We start from the raw sequence: 27828 nt of genomic DNA on the forward strand, positions 1-27828 counted from the left end.
TGAAGAAAATTGTTGATGCCCGCAATCCAATGGCGCTGGGGATGAAGGGTATAGGGTGTGAGAGGGGCTCAGAGCTGGGGCAGGGGATTGGGGCGCAGGGTTGGGGTGTGGCCTTACCTCTGGTGACTCCAAGTCAGCAGCGCAGCCGGGGTGTAGAAGCAGGTTTCCTGCCTGTCCTGGCATCGCAGACTATGCTGTGCCCCAGAAGCGGACATCAGCAGGTCCAGCTCCTAGGCAGAGGTGTGCAAGCGGCTCCATGCGGCTCTCACCCTCAGGCATTGCTCCCCCTCACTCCTATTGGCTGTTTCCCCACCAATGGGAGTGGGGAGCCGGTGCTTGGGGCAGAGGCAGTGTATGAAGCCCCGTGGTCCCCCTGCCTAGAAGCTGGGCTTGCTGCTGGACACTTCCGGGGTGCAACACGGTGTCAGAACAGGTAGGCACTAGCCTGCCTTAGCCGAGCAGCATAGGACTTTTAACGTCCCGATTGGTGGTGCTGGCCAGGAATAGCACTCTAGGTCCCTGGGTGCTGAGCAAGGTGACCCAGTGCCTTACAGCTCCGAACTTTGAAAAACACTGGTCTACAGCATCATAGCAGTTGCAAGAGAATATGTTTTTCAAAGTATCTCATGAAGGCAAAAAAGAGGGCTGGTGCAGTGACTGCCATTTATTAAACAGATTAGCATGTCTCACTTCCACAGGTTAATCTGGAAACAAGACTCATTTAAAATTTAGTGCTGTTGCAGCTGGCCGGCTCAGCAAATCTTCCGGTAACAAGATTTTAATCCTTCATCCACAATTTTCTTAAAAGATAATTAAGGCTGAAAAGTGTTAACACTAACTATAGCTAGCATCCAACAGGATATTTTAAGCCTTCCTATCATAACACACACACACACTCCCTGCCCCTCTCCCCAATTTATAAAAAAATCTGGAAAGGTACAGTTATTAAGGTAATTCCATGTTGCCATATAATAATTGACAAGTATCTCTGAAAATCAGGCACTTGGTGTCTCAAGTTGTTTACACAAAACTAGGGGACACTTGAAAAATTGCATCTTAACCTCTCTAGTTCTCATATTCTCTATTTGTTAAAAGGGAGATTAATGCCCTCAAATGGTGTTATGAGGCTCAGGGTTTTTTTTTGAGAAACTAGGAGATCATGGGAGAAAAAGATTCTGGGAGTTACTTTCTGTGGCTGGTGAGGATGAATTTATTTTTCCCTTTTTGTCTGTTTCCTCCCCTTATTTTTCTGTCTCTCCAATGCCCTTCTTCCAAAGTCTTTCCCCAGCGCCTATTGTCATTCTCCCAGCTTCACATTCTCCTGAAAATGCACTGAACTGTCCCAGTCAGGATTTTAATATCACTCTGGGTCTTGACAGTGTGCCTGTGGTACCAGACCTAAGATGGGTCGTCATCTTGTAAATGTGGTCTTGTGTGCTATGAACATGTCCTGCTGCTATATTCCTCTGGACTGTGGAAACCCCTTTTAGGATATGTCTACACTACGGGATTATTCCGATTTTACAGAAACCGGTTTTTTAAAACAGATTGTATAAAGTCGAGTGCATGCGGCCACACTAAGCACATTAATTCAGCGGTGTGCATCCATGTATCAAGGCTATCGTCGATTTCCGGAGCGTTGCACTGTTGCCCATAGCTATCCCATAGTTCCCGCAGTCTCCCCCGCCCATTGGAATTCTGGGTTGAGATCCCAATGCATGATGGGGCAAAAACAGTGTCGCGGGTGATTCTTGGTAAATGTTGTCACTCAATCCTTCCTCTGTGAAAGCAACGGCAGACAATCATTTCACGCCCTTTTTCCCTGGATTGCCCTGGCAGACGCCATAGCATGGCAACAATGGAGCCTGTTTTGCCTTTTGTCACTGTCACCGTATGTGTACTGGATGCTGCTGACAGAGGCAGTACTGCAGTGCTATACAGCAGCATTCATTTGCCTTTGCAAGGTAGCAGAGACATTAACCATCATCTCATCGCCAATTTACAATGGCATATGGTGCAATAAGGATGGTAATCAGTCATTTTGCACCGTTTGCGTTTGGAAATTGGCAATGACGGTTATCAATCCTTTTGTACCAGCTGCTGTCATGGGTGCTCCTGTCTGGCCTCGCTGAGGTCGGCCGGGGGCGCATGGACAAAAATGGGAATGACTCCTAGGGTCATTCCCTTCTTTGTTTTGTCTAAAAATAGTCAGTCCTGCCTAGAATATGGGGCAAGTGTACTAGAGAACCAGAAAGCACAGCCGCTCCGTGTCAGAGCCCCAGAGATCCTGCAGAAATGATGAGCTGCATGCCATTCTAGGGGGTGCCCCTGCAACAACCCCACCCGTTGTTTCCCTCCTCCCCCAACCCTCCTGGTCTACCATGGCAGTGTCCCCCCATTTGTGTGATGAAGTAATAAAGAATGCAGGAATAAGAAACACTGCCTTTTTAGTGAGATAAAATGAGAGGAAGGCAGCCTCCAGCTGCTGTGATAGTCCAGGCAGGACATTAAAGGGTCGGGGGGAGAGGAGCGCAGCCTCCAGATGCTATGATAGTCCAGGGAGTACAGAATCTTCTTTAGACATGAAAAGGAGGTGGCGGGGGCCTGATGGACTCATGATGAGGACGGTTACCAAGCCTTCTGTACCGTCTGCTGGGAATGACTGGGAGTCATTCCCATTTTTACCTAGGCGCTCCCGGCTGACCTCACCAAGGCCAGCCAGGAGCACTCACGGGATGATGATGACAATGGATACCAGTCATTTTGCACCATCTGCCACTGGGAAGGGGATGCTGGTGTTCAGCGCTGCAGCACCCCGTCTACCAGCAGCATGCAGTAGACATAGGGTGACACTGAAAAAAGGCGAGAAACGATTTTTTTCCCTTTTCTTTTGGGGAGGGGGGGAAGGGTGTAAATTGATGACATACACCCTGAAACGCCTGGGAAAATGTTTTTGACCCTTCAGGCATTGGGAGCTCAGCCAAGAATACAAATACTTTTCGGAGACTGCGGGGACTGTGGGATAGCTGGAGTCCTCAGTACCCCCTCCCTCCCTCCATGAGCGTCCATTTGATTCTTTGGCTTTCCGTTACGCTTGTCACGCAGCACTGTGCTGAGTCCCTGCTGTGGACTCTGTCTATCGTAGCCCGGAGATTTTTTCAAATGCTTTGTCATTTTGTCTTCTGTAACGGAGATCAGATAGAACAGATTTCTCTCCTCATACAGCGATCAGATCCAGTATCTCCCGTACGGTCCATGCTGGAGCTCTTTTTGGATTTGGGAGTGCATTGCCACCCGTGCTGATCAGAGCTCCACGCTGGGCAAACGGGAAATGCAATTCAAAAGTTTTTTGGGGCTTTTCCTGTCTACCTGGCCACTGCATCCGAGTTCAGATCGCTTTCCAGAGCGGTCACAATGGTGCACTGTGGGATACCGCCCGGAGGCCAATACCGTCGAATTGCAGCCACACTAACCCTAATCCAATGTGGTAATACTGATTTAGCGCTACTCCCCTCGTCGGGGAGGAGTACAGAAATCTGTTTAAAGAGCCCTTTATATCAATATAAAGGGCTTCATTGTGTGGACGGGTGCAGGGTTAATTTGGTTTAACGCTGCTAAATTCGGTTTAAACGTGTAGCGTAGACCAGGCCTTAGTAAAACTAGTTTACTGTTGCATTTGATGGTGATCAACGGTGATTCCCACTACTATTTTTTCCTTCAAGAGTTAATGCACCAGTGTGTTAAGGGTAAGGCTCAGATGGAAAAAAATTAAAATAGGACTGGAAGGGACCTTGAGACCTATTTGTATAATTTCAGGATGTACTTTTTTATCTTTCATCATTTCAGAAATAACTTAGATTATAATTTCCTTCCTTTGTAACTCTCCTTATTACAGATTGCTGTTGTGGCTGTGATGTGCAAACCGCACAGGTGTCCACACATTAACTTTACAGGAAACATATGTGTGTAAGTATGACTGTTCAGAGGAGCCAAAGGAGAAATGTTTCATTATCTCTGGAATAAGTCTGGCCATGTGCAGTAGCATACTGTTACTTTTGTCGTTTTGGGATTCTACAGACCTGGATTACCTCTAAAAGTCCACAGGCCACCTTTCTTTCTGCATGAGTGAAAACTTGTAGCAAGTTGAATCAAAATCCAGACTGTCGATGCATATGGGTTATGGAGAAACAGATACTCTATTTGATAGTTCTTTCTCTTCAAAGAAAACATGCTTTTCCATCAATGGGCCAATCCCTGCTTGTGTTAGTGGAAATGCTTAAGTGAATGCAAAGAGTTGTATTTGGCCACTTGTTAATAGTGAAATACAAATTATGTTATTTTAGTTTGTTCGTGTAGATTTATAAAAAAGCTATAAAGGTTCCACAGCCATTCACACAACTTAAAAATACATCCTTAGTGCAATAATTTATGGCAATCTACCATGAATCCCTCCTCCATTTGAACAATTCCTCATATCTGCTCTTACAATTCTCCCTCTTTTTCAAATGCCTGGGAAAAAAGACATACCCTGGAGGTCTTTGTCTACTCTACTCAAATTGAGCTGTTTCAGATCAAGTGAGTGAAAATATTTGTCACAATTTGAAAAGTGCTTGTAGAGACTTAAGTAGCATATTCTTGAGCAGCCTGTAAACAAACTTTGGGACAAAAACTACCATGAATATAATGGAAATTATTAGAGAAGTAAGAAAAAATTGCAGGGCTTTGCAAAATTTAAATACGACTTTTAAAAAGTTTAGGGAAATAAAATATTTAAAACTTTGCAAAAGTGCAAATTTATAATGAAAGATGCCATTTAGCTACCTCATCCCTTGCTATCTCAAGTATTTCTGTTGTCCGCATGACATCCTCAACCCACGGCTTGCTCGGATGTCATGTCCATGGGCTCTTCCAATCTGAGTGGAAATGGACGTTACAGAAATTCAAAAAAGCGAAAAAATTAGGTGTTCTTTTTGTACTTTTATTCTGGCTATTTGATAATGGTTCCTTCTCAGACACCATTTCTGCTCTCTGAGTGTTCAGCATAATATCTGCAAGCTTTAGTAACTAAATTAAAGTGTTAGTAGTTTTCAGTGCCAACATGCTAAGAGAGTCTGTTCTGAAGCTGAAGTCTGTTCTTCCTCCTTGTGCGTCAGCAGTAGTTCTATTTGAGACATTTCAGTGCAAATACGTACAAATGCATTGAATTGTGTTGCTCCAGTTTAAACAAGGATGTTAATTTGGCTTTCAGACTCTTCAGTACTGGTGGTGGTTCATGAGAAGGAAAGGTCCAGACTGAGTTTGCCATGCAAGTTGTGGGAAAAGTAACTAATTTTATTATGAACTGAGTGTGTTTAATTTGATAGGGAATAATTGAGAGACATTCCTGGAACCTGATGATGGCATTTTTGCTTTCTAATCAGAGACCTGTAATTTAAGCAATAACATGCTGACTGCTCTGTTAACTTGGTTATTGAGAGTGCTCAGTCTGTACTATTGAACTACTGAAACTGAGGGAATTCTCACACTTCCTGTGCCAGGTCATCTTTGAACACTGAATGAAATGTATGTTAGCCATTACACTTGTAATCCTGAGAAGTAAACTGAGGCTGTTTCAGAGTGAACAGAAACAGATTCCTTTCTGTGGGAAGCAATCCATTTACCAGTTCTTTCCTGAGCAGCAGTGTTGCTGTGGTATCCATTAATTGGTTTCTCTGCAACTTGCATGCATGTAATTAAAATCTGTTCAAGTCGTCAGGGCCAGTAATAGTAATTTACTGTACAATTGTCCAGCATGTATGTTACTTTACTCTGTGGTTTGCTAAACAGTATGTCCTTGAATTCAAGCAACTACATAGAAGTATGGTTCTCCACTATCAATATTTAAATCCTAATGGCATCTGGAAATGAAATGCAGATCTTGAGTTATCTTTATTTTGTAACTGAAGGCCCTATCTATTTTTTATGTCTGTTGACATCCTAAATGCTTCAGATCCATTAAACCAGAGGAGTTGTTTTCTAGATAGGGGGCGGCTAATTTAATTATGATGTTTCGAAAATGTTTGTGCTGCTTATACACATTTAGAACTTCTTATAGTATCGCTTTGTTTTCATTTTAATAATTTTTCTGTGATACTAGTCCAAAGCTCTAGAGCTGGTTCCTTAAATGAATAAAGTGGAGATGTGGTTTATTTGAAATTATTTCAGGCTTTTGGAGGGCATGTGCTACACACTTTTTTGGTATAATTTATTTAAAAATTATTTTAGGTAGACAACATTATTTGGCGGGTCCACATTTCTCTATATATGATTATTATCCTGATCCCTTGGATGCTTTAAGTGAAATGTCTGTTGTACAGTACTAGTGATCATCTTTTTTTTCATGTAATTTTTTTTTTTTTTTTTTTTTTTTACTGCTATAGTACAGCACTTGTATAGTGCTATGTGTCCGCAATTCCTAGGAATGTCAATAAAAGTTGAGGGTGCTTATTGCCATGCTAAATCACGTCCTTAAACTATGGTTTGTAGTGCACAAATGCAGATACCTGTCTCAGTTAAATCAGGAGACTCTATATTGTTTTGTATTTGTCATTGGTACAGGTTTGTATATGACTCCTTATTCTCTTTTAATACTTACAGATACTGCCCTGGTGGGCCCGATTCTGATTTTGAATATTCAACACAGTCTTACACTGGCTATGAGGTATTACCTTTGAGGGTCGTGTTGCAATGTCACATTTTGTCTGTGAAATTGTGACCAGCTCCTTTTCATCTCTATTCACAACTCTTTAGAAAATCAGTCCTTATTGCAAGAATGAAAAAGGAGAGGGGGGAGAAAAAAGAAACATCTGAGTAGTGAAACTGAAACAGTTAAACTGCTAGGGCTGGAAATCCCTTTGAATTAGTTTTTAATAGTTCTTCTCTCTTCTGATTATTTTGTTAGCTTTTTTCCCCCCTTAGGCTTGAAAAAAGTTTTTCTTTTCCTACCAATTTTATCTTTTTCACGTTGGCAGAGATAAGTTTTCTTTATTTTCCTGTTTCAGATGCCTTTAAACTTAAAGGGACACTGGCAGGTTCCAAGTATGATCTGTTCAAAAGTTATTCTTCCTCATAAATATTGCCCAAGGAAACAGCCCAATGGAAACTTGCGTGCTCTTTAGCTCGGCTCATTGTAACTCACTTTAGCAAAAAGTGGGATCTTCAGGTTTTAAAATCTGTAAATAAAATACTTCAAAAGTGAATCTTTTTCTTAACTTACTTGATTTGGTGTCCCATGCCAAACCCCAGAGTAGCACATCTTGCAACTACATATGTATCTGCTGTAGAACCTCATTAATCTACATATTTTATAGTGCAAAAAAAGCTTTCCTGCTACCCAGCAAAAGCTTAATAGCAGATGCTGTAGTGAGACTAAATTATTTAAACATTTTTGTAAAAATATGCTTCATTCCATCTATTACTATATTATGAAGTGTCAAAAATAATTGAAGCTAAGTAATTGTCAAAGTAAACAAGCTAAGCAGACTTAGATACAGTGTCCTTTTAGCTTTAACTTTTTGGTTCGCTTGCTATTATCCAATATTCAGTGATTGGCAATGGGTCTCCCAATCATTAGTGCAAATTAGGAAGTGTGTATGTACAGTAGAACTTTCCTAATTCACACTGATTTGGAGACTCTTAGCACATGTGTCTGTGTTGGTATGCATGCATTCGTTTAGTATTAAGTGTCTTTGGCACTTGCAAAATATAGAGAGACAGTCCCTGATGCACTAGAAAACTCAAAGGAGAGCATAACTTGTCTAAAAACAAGTGGTAATAGTTCACAATGTTGGCATCATGGAAATGATTTCTTAGGGATTTGATGAAAAGAGGGTGGTGGATAACAAATTGACATTGAGAAGTCATTCCATGCACAAGGAGCATCATGAAGGAGAAGAAGCAGTGAGATGAGGGTAGGAGGAGAAAATGAATGAAGCATCAAGATGACGTATCTTGAGACAATAGTTTTGTAATCATAATTTGCAGAGGTACAATATAAATCTGTTTGTTGCCCCATCGTCATCCCCCCAGACTTGTGGTGGGGAAGTAAAAATGGTGTCAAAAAAGACTGAACTGACCTATTTCAGTCGCATTACATCATCAGGGCAAAACACAGATTTGATTTCTTACATTGGTTAACATTTAGTAAACTACAGCCAGATAGACACTGGAGTCATAATGGGATCAAGATTTTAATAATTATGTGTTTGTGAAAATGGAGTGTCCAACCAGGGGCTAAAGATTCACATCTTGATCTTTTCCAGTGTGCTGTCAAGAAATAAGGTTTAATAATGAGTCCTTTTATTTCTCCAAGCCAACATCAATGAGGGCCATTCGTGCCAGATATGATCCTTATCTTCAGACAAGACATCGAGTCGAACAGGTAAATATTTGCAATGAAGGGAACGTATTGTTTGAAAATAGTTGCAATAATTCTCCTAGTTTCCAGCATTTTGAAACCAGCTTTCCAATTAAGAGAGTGATCTTGGGGGTTACTGAATTGTCTTGTTTACTCTGGTGAGATTTGGGTTTTTAAATAGATATATAAGTATCTTGGGTCCTCAAAATAGACTTGCTTATGATGATCTTTAAGATCCACTCTCCTACCAGCTGCCAAATCCTTCATTCTCTGCTCTCTATATTGCTTTATTTTCATACAGAAATATGATGTTTCATCATTATAATGATGTTGCAACATGAAATGTTACTGTCAGTATAAGAAAAACTCATATAAACTCAATTATGAAAACCCCCAAAGTCATACACTTTAGATAACCATCCTAAAATATGGATATTTAGCTACTGATGCTCTCACAACACCTGACTAGTTCACCCCTAAATAAGCCCTGCCTTTTACCCGTTACATTTGGGCTGGGGAAGCTAGTGGCTTACCACTTTCACATCTGTGTGATTGGGGGTGGGGGTGTCAGTTAGGCCAGCTCCCTCCAGTAGCATCTCCACGGGAAAAATTGCATAAACCTGGGGAAAACTAGGAGGATGGCATCTCACTAAGTCATAACCTGCCACTTGATGGAGAGTGGACAATAATGATAAATGAACATGGGATCAAACTCTGGTATGTTTCCCTTTCCTTCCCCCATTGTGAAGTTTCTCCCATTCTTCTTATTCTGTTTTGAGGTTCCTCTTCTATTCTCCCTTATCTAGGTGCCTCCTTTTTCCCTTCTCCTGAGGGTGGGGCTGAGGTGAAACTGCTGGCCTAGTGGCTGCTTCCATCCCTTATCCTTGGCTGTGCCGGAGCAGCTCTGCTTCCCCCCACCCCTCTTTGGCATTTCATCCGGGAGTCCGAATGGCTATTCCACCCCCCACTCCCCACCCCTTGGCAGTTTGGCCGGGAGTCTGAGCGGCTTCCCCACCCCTCGGCAGTTCAGCTGGGAGTCCGAACAGCTTTTTTTGCTTCGACTGTTCAGCCAGAAGCAGAGGGTGTGTGCTCAAAATTTTTTTATTGATTGGGTGCGCAATCAAAAGTTTGGAGACTGCTGCCATAGAAGCCAACAAAGGGGAACAAGGAAGAGTAGTGCAGGAGGAGGAGGAATAGGAGAAGTGTCTACTTGTTGTCCTGCAGCAGTCTCTGATGTTCAGAGGCAAGAACTCAGCAAAAAGGAATCCAGTCCTTGCTATTCAAGACAAATAGGGGGAAGTGGGACAGAGGCCAAAAACTGGGGGCTGTTCCAGCAGTCCCAGTTTGGGTGGCATGTATATATGTATGTATCCCCAACAACATTTCTCCATGTTTCTCCCCGATAAATAAACTTGATGGAGATAAGTTGTAGGATTCAATGGTTGTTCTCATGCTGTAGTTCTTGATAGTTTCAAAAAATATGAAACTGCCTAACTTAAAAGATGTATAATATGTTGTAGCTGTGTTGATCCCAGGATATTAGAAAGACAGGGTGGGTGAGGTAATATATTTTATTGGACCAACTTACAGATTGTGCAGCTCCAAAGCTGTCTCTGAGCTCTTCAGGTCTGGGAAAGGTACTGAGTGTCATAGTTAAATATAACATTGAACGGGTAGTTTAGCATAAGTAGTTAGTACATATTCTAAGGGACCAATAAAGGTGAAGTGGCCTGTTTAAACCCCCCTGTAGTCGTCAGACAAAAAGATGGGTCAGTTGTTGTAATAACCATAAATCCAATATAATAACTATGTGGGTGAAACCAGACAATCACTACTCTCTTGCATGAACTCACACAGGAAAATAAAAAGACAAAACACCATATCACCTGTGTGTGAACACTTTTCACAAAAAGGTCAGATACAGAGTGATCAGTCAGTCCTCATCCTCAAAGGAAACCTGCACAACACTTTCAAAAGATGATCCTGGGAGCTTAAATTTGTAACTTTGGTAGGCACTAAAAATACTGGTCTTTAATAAAAATGCTGGTTTTAGGGCTTATTACAGCAACCTAACCCAGTAACCACCCTCTGTGTTTTAAGACTACAGGGGTGTTAATGGACCACTTCACTTTGAATGCTCTCTTATAATATGTGCCAACTACTTATGCTAAACTATCTGTTTGATCTTGTATTTAGGCTGTGTCTACACTACAGCTGATGTCGGCTTAACTTGTATCACTCAGGGGTGTGAAAAAACCGCCCACTTGAGCAACCTAAGTTACACCAAAACAACGAGGAGTCCAGTGGCACCTTAAAGACTAACGGATTTATTTGGGCATAAGCTTTCATAGATAAAAAATCCCACATCTTCAGATGCATGGCGTGAAAATTAGATTTTCAGAATAATTGCCGGCATTATTATACTGACATGTGAAGAGAAGGGAGTTACCTAACAAATGGAGAACCAGTGTTGATAGGGCCAATTCAATGAGGGTGCAAGTAGTCCTCTCCCAATATTTAATGAGAAGGTATCAATTCCAGGAGAGGGAAGGCTGCTTTTGTAGTGAGCCAACCACTCCCAATCCCTATTCAAGCCCAAATTAATGGTGTTAAATTTGCAAATGAATTTTAGTTCTGCAGTTTCTCTTTGAAGTCTGTTTTTTGAAATTTTTTTGTTCAAGTATGGCTACTTTTAAATCTGTTATAGACTGTCCAGGGAGATTGAAGTGTTCTCCATGCATCTGAAGAAGTAGGGCTTTTTATCCATGAAAGTTTATGCCCAAATAAATCAGTTAGTCTTTAAGGTGCCACTGGACTCCTCATTTTTGTGGATACAGACTAACATAGCTATCCCCTGGTAAGTTACACCAACATAAGTGCTCGTGTGCACAGCGCTATATCGGTGGGGTGGCTTCTCCTGCTGACATAGCTTCTGCTGCTTGAGCTCTCTTCACCAAATGCACTGTGCTGCTGCTGTATGTACAGACATGGTCTTAGCTGTCATACTCTCTCAGTACCTTTCTGCAACCTGAGGAAGAGCTTGAAAGCTTCTCTCTCTCACCAGCAGAAGTTGGTCTGATAGCAGATATTACCTCACCCGCCTTGTATGTCCAATGTAAATGATCTCTCTTCATGAATGAATCTTAAGCCATTTAACTGGCTAAATGTTGTTTACGTTGGCTAAACAACCAATTCTAAACAGTGTTTAAGATTGCAACTCTTCTGAATAGTAATTGACTGCTAATATAATAGGAAAAACTACCTGGGATATTGTTGAAATGATCACTGATTTGCCTGTAATTCTGATGTGAGTACATGCTGTCTCTTATCTGTACAAAGAGTAAATGGTTCCTCAAATCTTCTGTCTCTTCTCCTGAAATCAACTTCCAGGAGAACAGTGAAATTCCATTGCTCTTAATCCTTTATTGCCTTCACTGGCTTCTGCTGCTCTCTAAATCAAGTGGAAAAACTCTCTGGATTTTGTATAGCCCTGATCTTGCCCATCCCCTTGAACTCTGCTTTTCCAGTTTGAGCTTCCTTTGTGGTACTGCTCTGTCATTTGTGATGCCCCATCTCTTTAGAGCACTTTCCCATACGTCACCTGTCTTTACATAGTCTTTATAAACCATCCTATGCTCTTGCAATAGAGGAGTCATTTTTAAGTTATTTGCAAAGTTATATTAAGGCTACTGTATACAAAAGCATTATTGATTTGACATTCTAGTAGAAGATATGAAAGGTCAATTCTGATAAGGAACTAACTGTACAGTATATTTTGGAGTCGAAGGTTTTCATTGGAGTCCTTTAAGTGCAAAGTCTCTCATAGCTATATTTAACATTTTAGCTGAAGCAGCTGGGCCACAGTGTGGATAAGGTGGAATTCATTGTGATGGGAGGAACATTTATGGCCCTTCCTGAAGACTACAGAGATTACTTCATCCGAAACCTTCATGATGCTTTATCTGGACACACTTCCAACAACGTATCGGAGGCTGTCCGGTAAGCATGCCTGGTGTCCTTTAACACACTTTTTAAAAAAACCTTAAGTTAGCATAGGAAAGTGAATTTTGAGTGTGAAAATACGGGCTAAATTTTTTCACCCTGGATGTTTAAAGTTAGACAGCCAAATTTGTATTTAGATAGACTTTCAGGGGTGCTGAGCACCCACAAGACCAACTCTAGGCACCCAAGCTGGAAAATTTTTCTCCACCGTACAAGCCTATTTCTGTGTGATATGGCATCAAATTGAGCAGATTGTTCTTACTTTGGTATCTTAGTTGTTTTTTACCACCTAAATGCAAACTCCCAGTGTATCTACAACAGTGGTTTACAACCTTTTTTCATTTGCGGACCCCTAAAAAATTTCAAATGAAGGTTTTGACCCCTTTAGAAATCAGACATATAGTCTGTGGACCCCTGGAAAACCACTGTTCTGTGGTAACGACAGTCATACGTGGACTCCTTGGGGGTTGAAAACTACTTATCTACAACTCCGCTGATATCAACAATGACTGTTTTTGGGGTGCAAACTTTGAATTATGTAGTATTTAAATAACATTGTGTTATCCAGATATCCAATTTAAATAATGACTCTCTTTTGGGAAAGAAAAAGTACACAGATATTCTTAATCAAGTTAATAAATAATGTAAGTGGATCTCAGTTTCCTTTTTAAAATTGCACTTTTTTGGGAGGTGTTGGGGGCGGGGGCACAGGATTTGTGGATAATTGGAAAAATCTCTAGCCAGTAACACTGAGCTGTCCTTATCCTCTCATAGACTCATAGGTCAGAAGGGACCAATCTGATCATCTAGTCTGACCTCCTGCACAAGGCAGGCCACAGAACCCCACCCATCCAATTTTATAACAACCCCTATCCCAGGACCGAGTTATTGAAATCCTCAAAAATGGTTTGAAGACCTCAAGCTGCAGAGACACCACCAGCAAGCGACCCGTGCCCCACGCTGCAGGGGAAGGCGAAAAACCTCCAGGGCACCTGCCAATCCGCCCCGGAGGAAAATTCCTTCCCGACCCCAAATATGGCGATCAGCTAAACCCTGAGCATGTGGGCAAGAGTCACCAGCTAGCACCCAAGAAGGAATTCTCCGCAGCAACTCAGTACCCATCGCATGCAACATCTCCCCGCAGACCATTGAGCAGACCTGTCTGGTGGTAATTCAAGATCAATTGCCCAAATTAACGATCCTATCATAACTTTCCCTCCATATACTTATCAAGCTTTGTCTTAAAGCCAGGAAAGTCTTTTGCCCCTACTACTTCCCTCGGAAGGCTATTCCAGAACTTCACTCCCCTAATGGTCAGAAACCTTCGTCTAATTTCAAGTCTAAACTTCCTAATATCCAGTTTATACCCATTCGTCCTCGTGGCTACATTAGTACTAAACTTAAATAATTCCTCTCCCTCCCTAATGTTAACCCCCTTGATATATTTATATAGGGCGAGCATATCCCCCCTCAGCCTTCTTTTGGCCAGGCTAAACAAGCCAAGCTCTTTGAGTCTCCTTTCATAAGGCAGTTTTTCCATTCCTCGGATCATCCTCGTAGCCCGTCTCTGAACCTGTTCCAGTTTGAATTCATCCTTCTTGAACATGGGACACCAGAACTGCACACAGTATTCCAGATGGGGTCTCACCAACGCCGTATATAACGGTACTAACACATCCTTATCCTTGCAGGAAATACCCCGCCTGATGCATCCCAAAATCGCATTTGCTTTTTTAACAGCCGTATCACATTGGCGACTCATAGTCATCCTGCTATCAACCAGTACCCCAACGTCCTTCTCTTCCTCCGTCGCTTCCAACTGATGCGCCCCCAACGTATATCCAAAATTCTTATTATTAATTCCTAAATGCATGACCTTGCACTTTTCACTATTGTATTTCATTCTTTTTCTATTACTCCAGTTTACAAGGTGGTTCAGATCTTCCTGAATAGTATCCCTGTCCTTCTCCGTGTTAGCAATACCCCCCAGCTTCGTGTCATCCGCAAACTTTATTAGCACATTCCCGCTCTTTGTGCCAAGGTCAGTAATAAAAAGGTTAAATAAGATCGGTCCCAAAACCGATCCTTGAGGGACTCCACTGGTGACCTCCTTCCAGTCCGACAGTTCACCTTTCATTTTGCACAACTCATTTATGTATAATCTATCATCGTTTCATCCTCTTCCTTCAAGATGGTGATGCAGTTGGGGTGTCTGCAGCTTCAGAGCTCTGGATGTATTGCTTTTGTTGCCTTGCTGAGTATTTGTATGGGAAGGGATGATTTGGGCCTGAGTCCTCATATAAGAACCCTTTTGACCCATTTTTTGATGCTACTAGTAAGAGGTTGAAAAGATTCATATCACCTGAGGGCAGTTGATTGTTTCATAAAGCTGAAATCACGTCTATCAGCCCTCAGGATTTCCCTTGGCATCTGTTTCTTAAGCCACAGTGAACCCTCTTTATTGCATGCTTCATTCTTCGCTGCAGATTTAAAGGCACAACATCCTCTTAAAAACATGCCTCTGTGTATTTATCATCTGTTTTTTTTTTTACAGGTAACTCTTAAGATTGCCATAACTGAATGAAGTTGGAGAAAAATAGTTGGTTTTTTTTCTTGCATATTTTGTGTATAGTCATTTTCACAATGTCCTCTGGTTCCTGTGGGTCTTTCCCATAGTAACAGGAAAAACCATTTTAGAAAATAGTTGTTGTAAAAATCTCAGAAATTGTCAGGGAAACCTTGGGAGCAGCAGTAGAGTCTTGAAACTGCTTTTAACTTTTTAAAAAATGGCTAGATTTCAAATTTATCGTATTCCTTGAAGTTTGTAAACACTGTTAAATTTCTTTATATGGTATCTTCTTTTTAACATATGAAGGGTCATAGTGGGTCAGATCAGTGGTCCAGCTAGACCAATATCCTGTCTTCTAACAGTGCCCAGTGCCAGATTCTTCAGAGGGAATGTAAAGAACAGGCAGTTATCGAGTGAGCTGTCCCCTGTTATCTTGTCCCAGCATGTGGCAGTCAAAGATTAGGGACACCCAGAGGATAGAGTTGTATCCCTGACCATCGTGGCTAATAATCCTTGATGGACTTATTCTCCATGACCTCCTCTAATTCTTTTTTGAACCCAGTTATAGTTTTGGCTTTCACAACATCCTCTGTTGTCAAGTTGTACAGGTTAAGTGTGCGTTGAGTGAAGAAGTTAGGGTCACCCGATATTCAGGGCTTTGTCTTATGGGTGCCTGTTATCCCCCCCCCATCCCGATTTTTCACACTTGCTCTCTGGTCAGAAGAAGTACTTCCTTATGTTTGTTTTAAACCTGCTGCCTATTAATTTCATTGGGTGACTCCTGATTCCTGTATTATGTGAAGGGGTAGATAAAACTTTATTTTTTCACTTTCTCCCCACCATTCATAATTTTATAAACCTCTGTTTACTTCATTCAAGATCTTTTTTATCACTGATGGAAAGTAGTAGTTGATTTCTTCACTAGACCACAAGGGGGTGTGTTGTGTTCTGTAAGCTTCATCTTGTGCTTATGCTGTTTTGGAATTTGTTTTAATTTTAACCTTTTAATTACCTGTTTTTTTTAATCATGTTCAAATGTTTGCTCTTTTCCTTATTAATTAAATGCAACTTTTTCTAGCATATGATAGGCTTGGACAATACAAACTGCAGAAAGTGATCAGAATAAAGTTTTGGCAGTTACTTATTATACAAATGCTTTGTTTCCTGGGTGTCCTGATCAGATCAAATGGCATATTTATTTAGATGAATAAGACACCCCTGCTTTTACTGCATGTTCCATCAGATAAATAACCACCTTCCTAGTAAATTGTAAGTCCTCATCATTTTGACTTCTGCACAAGAAGCTATTTGATATAAGTGAGTGCTTCTGAACTTCTGAGGAAGGCAGAATGAGTGGTTAGGAAAGCAGCGAGGTCTAGTTAATATCTTTTCTCATGCTTATGATGCATGCATGTCAAAACACAGCTGTTGTGTCTCTACTTGCTTGTCTCTCTTATTTTCCTTTCAGAATCTCTCTGAACTCAGGCTACCTTTTATATCCTAGCAGGCCAGGCTCTGAGTCACAGCCTTCTACCACATGACCTCAAGACTTGTGCCCTTCTCTTGGGAAGGTGGGCTGAATCTGGTATAGGGTGCAGTTGAGCACCCAGCCTCTTAAAAAGCCACCTGCCCCTGTGACAGCCCCCATTACCATAGCATCTGAGTGCCTCACAATCTGTAATGTGTTTTCCTAAAGCTTCTGGGAGATAGGGAAGTGCTGTTATCCTAGCCCCATTTTACAGATAGAGAATGGAGGAATAGAGAGACTGAGGCCCAGAACCTTAAAGGTATTTGAGCTTCTAATTTCAATTGATGTCAAAGTGATTTGGCCAAGGTCCCACATGAAGTGAGTAGGCTTATATATAGATAACTGTCCAGCAGATTTTGCATTGTAAAACTGCAAAGAAAAATGTTGCTTTTTGGGGTCCCCAAAGTATTTTTGGGCTGTTAGGACTGTGTGAGGGTCACAATGAGATGTCCTTAGTTAGCTGTTTCCTACTTCATTGTTATAACTTAGTTCAGTACTTTTAAATGAAGAACTGGAGACAATGTATTAAGTTTTAACTGGTGCCATTGACATTTCAAGATGAAACCGCCTTTTTAAAATCATCCATCCTTCTGCAGAGGCAGGGCTTTTTTCCATTATTTTAGATCTAACTGTTTTCTTCCTGTTTTCCTCTGGAGGGCAGCAAATACTTTCTTTCTATTCAAATTTAAAAAAAACAAAAAGTGGCCAGTGTTTCCAGGTGGAATTGTCAAATAAAAATAATCATGAACAAATTAGGAAAACCAGTGCATGTAATTCAAGGAAGTAAAGGTTCTGTAGGGGAAGTACTTGTGAATGGATGATACTTATGAAGGCTCCAGTGAGTGTCTCTTACTCTGCTAAAAACATCTGAAATCATTCCTTATTAAAACATAAATCATGAAGAGAAGGATGTAATTGTACTTGGTTTAGCACTCTTGTTGTTGACATTTTAAATTATGAACTAAAATTCATTTGGGAGGGAATGTATGGAAGTAGAAGACAGTCCAATTTAATTCAGTGTGTAAATGTCAGCTGCTTCAGCCATATGGAGATTCAATGATTCAAGGTCTGGCTGCTACTAAGCCTTTCACCTGTACTGTAGGTCACCATCTAAGCTTGTATAGTCTGGTAGAGACAAGGTTGTTAAATGTGATGTCTCTAGCCTGGTCTCAGTCCAGTTCTTGGTGACAGATGTCTCATAATATTTGGCTTCTTCAGTAAACAGACAAAGAAATTTAAATAGGCATGACAATTAAACTATCCATCAAGGTGGCACATCAAGTTTAAACATCTTGGCTGAGCAATGTGGGGAAAACTTGCGTTACCAGAGCTGTAGTTTTCCTGTGGATAAACAGAAACTCTTTAAATATTTAGATAAGGAAGAGTAGGTAAGATATTTTCAAGTGCCATCTCCTAATTAAGCTAGAGGCTGGAAGATTGTGCGACCAGTGTGTCTTCTTGATAAGCAATATGAATTCTTTCTTCTTGCTTAACTTTATCGTGCATAGATGTTGTAACACATAAATGGAAGACTGCTGTTCTGAGAATAACAATATATGCTGAGGATTAGCTTTATAGGTTGGCTGTGTGATTTTGAGGGTTCAGCCTTTTCCATTACAAAATCCTCTCTCTTTGGTCTGGTTCTAAAAAGAAAAAAAATCTGTAGTGCTATTTCTTGCTTTATGTTATAGCTAATGCATTTGTCTCCGTTCATTGCTCCAGATTGTTGTAGCCTAGGACCCTGATCTCTGTAGTCACTTGTTTTGAGGGGGATTGTAATAGGTGTTGAGATTTTTCCTCCCTCTAAAAATTATCTAGATTCATTGGTCCTTATACAGTGATCCCATTTGCTGTTGACCTACCATCCAGCTAAAATGTGTCAAAACAGCCTCCTGTATCAGAGTGGATTTGATTTAAATCACTAGTCAGAAAGACTCGATTTAATCATGGTTTTCTACATAAAAGTGCATTCTTGTTGATTGTTATAACCTTAATACATATTCTTCACAACTCAGAGATAGATGTAGGTTTCATTTTTAGAAGATACCCACTATATATATTTTTTAAACAGTTATTTATTTTGAAAACTTTTCAGATTAATTTTACAGCTATATCAGAAAATGAATGATTGCTTGGTCATTTCATTTACCGAAGATAATTGAAACAGCTATTTATGAAGTCATTGGGAGGTGAACTATCTCCAATTCAACAGGTTAATCATTTAATATTTGGAGGATTTTCTTGCCATACTATATTAAGAGGAGAACATCACCAGACAGGCATTTAAATTGTTTTATTTAACTAAAACAACAACATTAAGTATTCTGGATTTCTTTTCTTCAACAGCAAACATAATATTTTAACAAAACAAGCATATGTTCCTTGCTTGTCACATTTATCTCCAGACTTTCTCTTTGTCCAGATCTGTTCCGCCCCCAACAATCTTCTATTCATTGAACTTTTTGAAACTTTGCACTTTTAAAGAGAGATAAGGGATTGACTCTGTGTACACAAATTTGCAGAGGGACAATAGAGTTGAGGTCTGTTATTTCTCACCTTATTAATTTATTTAAAATAATTTTTGCTGTTAACAAGCTTGTTATCTCTGGAGACATAAATCCACAGTTTGAGAACTGCAAAACTAAGCATCTCTGATGGTATCTTCTAGAGGGAGCACTGAATCCCATTGGGTAGATAGAAAGTTTAACCTAAATAATCGATACAGAAGCCTGTGGAACCCCATAAGACTGGGTACCTAATCCATGAACTGTTGGAACTCATTTACAAAACTTTCCTTAAACTTTACATCAGTGGTCCCCAACCTTTTCATCTGGCGGACGCCAGATGAAGGACTGTGACGGTGACGCCTCTTGATGACATCGCTTGTCGGCGGCAAGCGGCGTCATCAAGAGGCTTCGCTGCCGAAATGCCTCCAAATTTCGGCGGCATTTTGGCGGATGCTCGACCACCGGCCAGGATGCGGGCGCATGGCAGCCGCGGGCACCGCTATGGGGACCCTAGCATTACATGAAGGTATTGTCTCATACTATAGAATTAGAATTTATAATCCCTATTTCATGATGAGAGCTCTTTGAGCTCTCATGTATCTTAATTAAAACTATCTTTAGATAAGTTTTTTTCTCAAAATACGATTTAAAAAGACTATTTTTTTTTAAATCATTGATTTTTATCCGCCTTCTCCTGCATATTATCTTCTCCCAGCGAACCGAAGCTCCATGTGTTTGTATCTTGGAGAGCTTGGACAAAACTTTTATTTTTTGGGGGATGGGAAGGTCCAGTCACTTTTCTTCTTTGCCCCAAACCTGAGATCTGGCCAAATGCCATGTTTGCATTATTCCTATGAAGGTGACATGCTGACTTTTATATCTGAGCGTCACTGCTGCAAGTCTGATAAATTCACTCCTCTGGCATCCTCATGTATTTGGTACTATGTTTTGAATTTGTTCCAATCCTCTGTCTGAATTACCTACATTTAATTTCTACTCGAGGAAGTGTTCTGCATCCCCATCCTGAGAATTGCCATAATTTTATTACTTACTTAATTCCCCATTCCATGATGGTTTGTATTCTGGCTTCCAGCGAGGAAGACTCAGTGGATCTGGATTTAGAAATTTTCAGTATGTCATCTTATTTCATTTGGTAATGGATGCTGTTGGTAATGGGAGACTTCTCAGCAATATTGAACTATTGGGTAGTCTAAGGAATAACCGTGATCTTGTTAGATCGCCTAAATTAAATAGAGTAGAGTCTGCAAGTATTTCCATGTGAGATTTCCAGGGAAGACTTAAGTACTGCAGGAAGTGGTGATGAAATTGCTCTGAATAGGAACCAAACTAGTACCCAAATGTACCAGTTGGAAATCCTGTGCTTTTGGAGGCAGTATCTCTGGGTAAGTTTCAGGAAGGCTTAACTGCTAGTGGTCATTTAAAAAAATCTTAAAGCTTTTTTGCGAGCACTGGCACTAGTGACCTGGTCAAGTTCCAGTGTGGAATCATTGCTTCATGCCTATTGCAGACCCCACCCTTTTATTTTTAGCATTGTTCACTTAGTGTCTGTCCTGCTCTGTTTTAAAGATGGTGTGTTCATCTTTACCAGCGTAGGATCTTGACTAGCAGAAATTCCCCAACTGAATAGGTGCGTGAAAGTGAGCCTGTTGCATACAGGAATTATTCAAGCAAAGAATAGTGTTGTGACTTAAAGAAAAAAACCGGACCAAGCTCAACAGAAAACTGATCTTACACTCTCTAGATAGAGGCCTTTATCACACATGGAGTAGACAAACTACCCCAGTTGCATATTTGTACGGTGCTTGCCCACTATAGTGATAAGTACTGTTTAGACAGTTGAGGCAAATATACTTTCTCCAGAGGTTATTTTCTCTAGTGAGTCAGTAAACTTGAGAACTTTGCTAGTTGTGGAATGAGTAAATGACTCACAGAACCATGAGGGATTTTGCCTTTGTAAAGAATACACAACAAGGCCGAGAAATTTTTAATTTTTATCTCTTGAGAACACACAGCTTAGATGATTTTCAATACATTCCTGAATATCAAATAAAGATGTGGACTTTATGATAAGGGAACAGCATCCGTCCCTTGGGAGGAAAGTTATTGTTGTGCCAAAGAATAATTGTAAGATGGGTTTTTTATTGTTGCTTTTTGTTCACTAGAGAAATGCACCCACCTGTGGGCACTGGACCAGTGACTTGATCCGAATTTGTGGCTGCATTTGCTCTTCCAAGAGGAAAAATGGAAGAAAGAGAGATGTAAAATATAAATGTAAATAATCATTTTACTCCTCCTCTCCCTCCCCACTCATGAGAGGTGATGAGCCTAAAGGTGCCACAGGACTCTGTTGCTTTTTATAGATCCAGACTAACACGGCTACCCCTCTGATACTTGTCTCCTATTGTGATTCATCGCCTGATCCTGAAGAGCTGAGCACTCTTACTACGCGTATGAGTGCTGAGCAACTCTCAGGATCCAGCTTTTAATTAGTAAATGCTCTGTCCTCTTAGAGGATAAAATCATTTGAATTAACGTCATTGAAAATGGCCAGTGTGGGGGAAGCCTGCCTTTTCTCTGTGTCTGTTCTGTGGCTAGCCTGGACTCTGGTCTCTAATTGGGTATCTTTCATCAGTGCAAAACTCAATATACTAATACCAAAACACCCCTCCCAACCCCCCCTTTTTTTTTTCATTTTAATAATATGCTACATTATATGCTTGATCTTGCGTTTTGCAGTCACATCCCTAATGGAAAAATAAGAATGGGGAGAGAGGGGTGATGGAACCCGACATTCTACAAGTCGCTATTACCCAGCATATGTGCACACTTAAATGACTAGTAAATAAACTAGTGGGTATAATGGTATGGTCTTGTCTGCATGCATAAGTTGTACAACTTTACACTTTATACTACCAGTATAGTTAAAGCCTCACAACCTCCCTAGTGTGGACACAGTTATACCAGTATATCTGTCATAGCGATTGTACCAGTATAACTCTCTTTCAGTAAAAGGTCACGCTTTGGTTTTATTGCATGGCAGAAGAATATAATGGACTCAAGAAGATAACAGGTCCATTATCCATGGCTGGATCTGTGTTAAGCCTACTAACTGTCTTATAATGCCCTTGAAAAGGCTCTTTTTCCACTTGTAGTGCATACTGAAAGCCTGAACCCAAGATACTGAGCACCTGCAATACCATTTGACTTCTCTGAGAGTTACAGTTCCTCTTCTGTCTTGTGATTGCACAATGATACTGCCTCTTGACAGTCATGGTCTTTGTTGCTTGGGTTTTTGCTTAAGTGCCCTTGTGTGTGGGTGACTAGGCAGCAAGGCTTCCTTTTCTTCCAAATGTTTCTATTTCTCCATGTACAATTTCTCTTTGAGGTATCCCAAACACTGTGTTCCTCTTTTAAGAGAGGATGTAAGCAGTCAGAAGCTGCTACCTAAGAGCCTTCGTCAAAAGAGAGGACACATGTATTGACTTGGGTCAAAATTTTTAAAAAATGGCCACTAGTTTTGGGTGATTTAACTATTGGATGTCCAATTTAAGATGCAATGGAACTAATTCCTACTGTGGGTGCTTAGCATCTTTGAGGTGTGCGGTAATTCTCCAAAAAGAGCCATATTTTTGGAGTTTAATGTACCTGCTCCACACACCCACATCATATATCATTTAAAAGCTTGTGTGTACTCTCAAGTGGTGCTGTAAGTCTGTAGGTGAGATGAGACAATGGTATCCAAAGTGAGAGAGTTCTGTGCACAGTCCAGAAACACTGTAACATGACCACGGTTTTTACTGTTTTACTGTTTCAACACCTTCATGTGGTGTTTATTAATCAAAGCTGCCAAACAACAATGTATTAAATGTTGTTTTAACTGGGGGAGACACTGCTTGATTCAAATACTAACTAGTACATTAAGCGTAGATTGTGGTTTTGTTTTATTTCTTATCATAATCTTCTTTGATCTGTTTGCTATCACTTATAATGAATTAAAAGCTATTTTATATTTTACCTAAAACACTAAGTGTTGTTTGAAGTGCAAAGGGGGAAAATCTCAGCCCATGAATAAGAGTTGGTGCATATCTACTTTCCTTTGTAGAAGTGACAGACTGAGTAATAAATTCATACTGGTGGGGTTTTGACCAGGGCAGGATGGTACAGCTCTAGGGTCTTAGGCTGGGGAGCTGGGAGTATTTTGGCTGTAGCCTCTCTATTATGGGTTCATGAGTGGCTGGCCAGAGTATTCATGAACCCTGCTAGGGTGAGCCCTGCCTGTGGATGTTGGTGTGAGTGCAAGCTCGGTATTTGCAGCTTGTCACATCACAGTGCAAGAGGGAACCCAGATTGGTGAGACAAAGGGCTCAACTATACCTCAGTTCCAGGTGGCACTCTGGGACCCATCACAGCATGTACCCACTCAGTTTGGGGATAGTTGAAATCCCCCATTATTATTGAGTTTTCTTTTTTTTTTTATAGCTTCTCTAATCTCTCTGAACATTTCACAATCAATCACTATCACCATCCTGTAATGTGCAGAGAAGATGTTTCAATGGCAAATGTTCTTAGTCACTCAATAGGACCTGTGCCTATGTCCCTCTTCAGTGCTGATGGACCAAGGAGAAAAATAGACAGAGTTGAAATTCAGGCATCATCTGGAAGCCCACGCTGAAAGAATCTATGAGCATGCAACAGAGCAACTACACTGTGTAGTAGAGATGCAACGGATGTCATACAAATGATGGCTGTGAACAAATTCCACACATTCAATGAATTGGCTGCCGAATACTTGAGGTAGTTTCTAAAAGAATTTGACAAAGCTAATACTATAACTGTAGTCTTTGAGAGAGATGATAACAGTAACTCTGTGGAAACTGCAGAAAGACAGTTCAGGACATGATCTAAGTTTGGAGGCAAGAAATACCAGATGATTGGTGGGCGCCTTGTTCCTCCATGGAAGAAACTTCTAAACCTGGCATCCAGCAAGCAGGCACTTGTAAAATTCCTCTGTGAATATATGTTTCAAAATGCACCTGAGAGTGTAGGAGCACACCCAGTACAAACACTCCTCCTTGCTGGAGGCTTTTCCAGTGGTGAAGTAGCATAGTTTAGCACAGTGTTGAAGAAAAAAGTATAATAAAATATATAAAGAAGCCCAAGTCTTGTACAGTACTCAAGAGGAAGCAGACACAAGGATGCTTCTGCATGTTTAGTTTGTCAATATGGCTTTAGAGTCTTTTGGTGTCAAAGGAACCTTAGTGATTAGGTCACCTGATACAGATGTTTTGGTCCTTGCTGTTCCATACTTTCCAAAAATGATATGTAGATTGAAACTAATTTGAATCAAAACCATTACCAGCACAACTGACAAGTGTCGCTTCATACCTGTGCATGTAATTTGTGATTACACATCTGACTGCTGCAACATACTTGTTGGTGTACACACATTACATCCTTATTTGGTATTGGGGGAAGGGGGAGAATCTTGTCAAAACAAAGAGAGCTTACTGCTTTAGAGATCTTGCCGAATTGAAAAAGTGACAGACAAGCTGCAATTTCTGCTATCAGTAAGTTGGTAACAGTGCATGACCAGAGCGAGAGAGAAAAGGAGCCCACAGAAACCTGAATTGTTTGCATTTCAGGCTAGCCATCAAAAAGGACAAGTCACTGGCCAAACTCCCACTGTTTTGAAGAGCATGTAATATGAGCAACTTGGCAAACAAAGTTCTGGATGTTTTCACACATAGGTAAAGCAGATATTGAATCACCATTGCAACAAGGATGGAAAAGTGTGGATGATGTGAAATACTTCCTTCTTCAAGGGCCCAGTCGCATCAGAGCATCTATTAGCCCTTATCTGCATCTGTACCAGGAGAGGTCACCGCACAATCAACTGTTTCTGTAGTCAGAATAATCTTCCCTGCACAGAACTGTGTACATGCCAAGGCGATGAAGACTGTGGTAACGCCACAGAGATTATAGTGATGAATGTGATGATGATAATATTGACTAGAAATGTCACCAGCACTCTTTCGTTTCACTGATATGTTTAAAAATGTATTATTAGATTTTGTTTTACCCTTTAGATTGTTGTGATGCTTTGAGATCACAAAGAAATCCAATTTTATATCTTGAAATAATACATAGTCATTAAACTAATAGAATTGAATGTAAATATGTCGTTGTTTATCCCTGTTGCTATGGTAATGGCATCACTTTGACAATTCCATATACCTCATCTTAAAGTTGACTTGACTTTAATATTTCCGCAGGAAACATGCACTGCTTGAATGGTTCACTTCCAGCCCTGAAATGTATTATGTTTAGCACGATCGGGTGATTATTAGATGCCCATGTCATAGCACCTCTTCTTCAACTGTTGGGCATCTACTGCGATTCTTTGGGTTGGGAATATTGGCAAGAAAATGTGGTGGAATAAGTGCTTGATCCCTCTGCTTCTTTCCCACCTGAAATGTAACTTTATTGTTGGGTATGCCTTTCTCCAGTGTCTTCTGAAGTTCTTTCCAAATTTCAACAGCATCAGCAATCTTGTTGCAGTTTGTCCAAAGCTATGGAGTTAGGTATGAGAATGTTCAGTGTATGTGGCTACTTTTGCTGTGATAGTTCCATCTATTTTGTCACCATTTTCTTCACAAATTGTCATTAGACTAGGCAAGATCTTAATAAATACACCTCTACCCCGATATAAGGCGGTCCTTGGGACACAAAAAATCTCACCATGTTATAGGTGAGACTGCGTTATATCAAACTTGCTTTGGCCCCTCCTGTTCCTTGTTCTCTGACTGCCCCCTCCCGAGACCCCTGTCCCTAATCACCCCCAGGACCCCACTCAACCCCCGTCCCCTGTCTGCTCCGATCTCTATCCACCCATCCCTGCCCCCTGACAGGCACTCACTGGCATCAGCGGGAAGTGGAGCAGCCCAGCCCCAGCCCACTCCACTCCACCACTTCCAGCTGCAGCGCTCCGCTTCCCGCTGCCGGTGAGTGCGGGAAGGTTGGGGAAAGGATGCCCCTCCGCACTCACCTGCGGTGGGAGGCGGAGCAACGCAGCCCCAGCTCGCTCCGCTTTCCTTGCCCCAGCCTCAGCTGTGTTGCTGGGGGGCAGCTGGGGAAAGGTCCTGCACTCACCTGCCCAGCGGGAAGTGGAGTGTCAGGGCTAGGAGCTGGCGAAGTGGAGCTGGCTTGGGCTGGGCTGCTCCACTTCTCGCTGCCAGTGAGTGCAGGGAGGTTGGGGAAAGGATGCCCCTCCACACTCACTTGTGGTGGGAAGCGGAGCAAAGTGGCCCCAGCCCGCTCCACTCTGCTACCTCCCAGCCGCGGCGCTCCGCTTCCAGCTGCAGATGAGTGCGGGGAGGTTGGGGAAAGGATGCCCCCCATACTCACCTGTGGTAGGAAGCGGCACACTACGGCTGGGAGCTGGTGAAGTGGAGCGGGCTGGGGCCAGGCTGCTCTGCTTCCATCGCTGCTGGTGAGTGCAGGGGGGATCCCTTCCCTTGAGCAACACGGCTGGGACCAGGGTGAGAGATGCAGAGCGGGCTGCTCCCAGCCCCTTCGCTAATCTCCCGGGCCACTCTGGGATTGCAGGGCCCCCAAAGTGCCCTCCCACAGATCCTGCTTCCCAGATCCTGCGGGGGGAGCCCCTGACTGCCCCCAGAACCCTCTGCCCCTTATCGAACCCCCCTAGCCTGGCCCAGCACCCTTAACATGCTGCTCAGAGCAATGTGTCAGAGTTTTACTGCCTTGTATGCAAACTCGCCTTATATCGGGTTGCGTTATACTGGGGTAGAGGTGTAGCTCAAAACAGTCAACCACTGTATTCCACCATACATCTTGGGGGAGAATTAGTTTGGATCTTCCTGCTCTCTTCAGCTGAAGCAAAGTGGTTATTATGGAGGTATTTTTTAATTTCAACATCATTTTCTTTTATTCCTGGAAATAAGTCTTTGGCTAAAGTGAGCACTTCACCCATATGTTGTAAGTTTCAGGTTCCCTTCATTATTTTCTTATAGATTTCTTCTCACCTTTGCTACTTTGCAGCATTGTCTGTGACAGAACTACACACTTGACACTCAATTTTTCTCCCACGGTTTATTTTACTGCAATTTCTTTTAGGTTACCTGCAATATGGACATTTCCTGATGTATCAGTTATTTCTGTAAGATAGCCAACCCCCTCTTCTGTTGTCACACAAGCACATAGTACTGGATCATTGTGTACATTGCTGCACCCATCATGACTAACACTGGTCTACAATTTTTGAGAAGTCGTCTGCTTCAGAGATAAAATGTGATATTTATTATGTATTTTGATGTGCTGAATTCAAATATGACAATTAAAACAACTGGCTACTGTTTCTAAGATATGTAAGTTTTTACATTTTATGTCTGTTTATTGTGTAGATAGTAGAGTTTTAATCATAAATTGTAAACCTATGTCTTGTCGTGTTTATGGTTGCTTTACATGATAATATTTCACCTGTCCTGTTTATGTAACACTTTAAAAATCAGCAAAAGGGTTATATAACTAAAATTTATTATGAAACAAAAGGCAAAAAACTATTATGTACATAGTTTAGTCCTATTCAGTGTCTACTCGGCACTTCTTGGCTTGTCTCTTGTATTCATTAAATGGAGCATCTCTTCTCACTGTCCAGCAATAGACTGCAAGCATTGGTGGGCTCCATTTGCCCTGATAGCCTGCCAGGAGATTCCACTGCTGTAGTCTGGAGCCCAACAGCTCTGCCTTACTCTTGGGTAGTTCCAAATCCCTGACAAGGTCATTCAGT

The 27828-nt window shown here is 41.4% G+C and overlaps 1 protein-coding gene across 1 annotated transcript in view; it reads left to right on the forward strand.

Moving 5' to 3' along the window:
• The window catches only part of ELP3 (elongator acetyltransferase complex subunit 3), a 153811-nt gene that overhangs the window by 3929 nt on the left and 122054 nt on the right, over positions 1-27828 (forward strand). The window contains exons 4-7 of the mRNA XM_050948836.1: positions 3896-3966; positions 6637-6700; positions 8351-8419; positions 12240-12394. Of these exons, the coding sequence (XP_050804793.1) occupies positions 3896-3966; positions 6637-6700; positions 8351-8419; positions 12240-12394 (359 nt within the window). The remainder of the gene's footprint in view (positions 1-3895; positions 3967-6636; positions 6701-8350; positions 8420-12239; positions 12395-27828) is intronic.

Source organism: Gopherus flavomarginatus, chromosome 4, assembly GCF_025201925.1.
Source record: "Gopherus flavomarginatus isolate rGopFla2 chromosome 4, rGopFla2.mat.asm, whole genome shotgun sequence".
Classification (NCBI taxonomy): domain Eukaryota; kingdom Metazoa; phylum Chordata; order Testudines; family Testudinidae; genus Gopherus; species Gopherus flavomarginatus.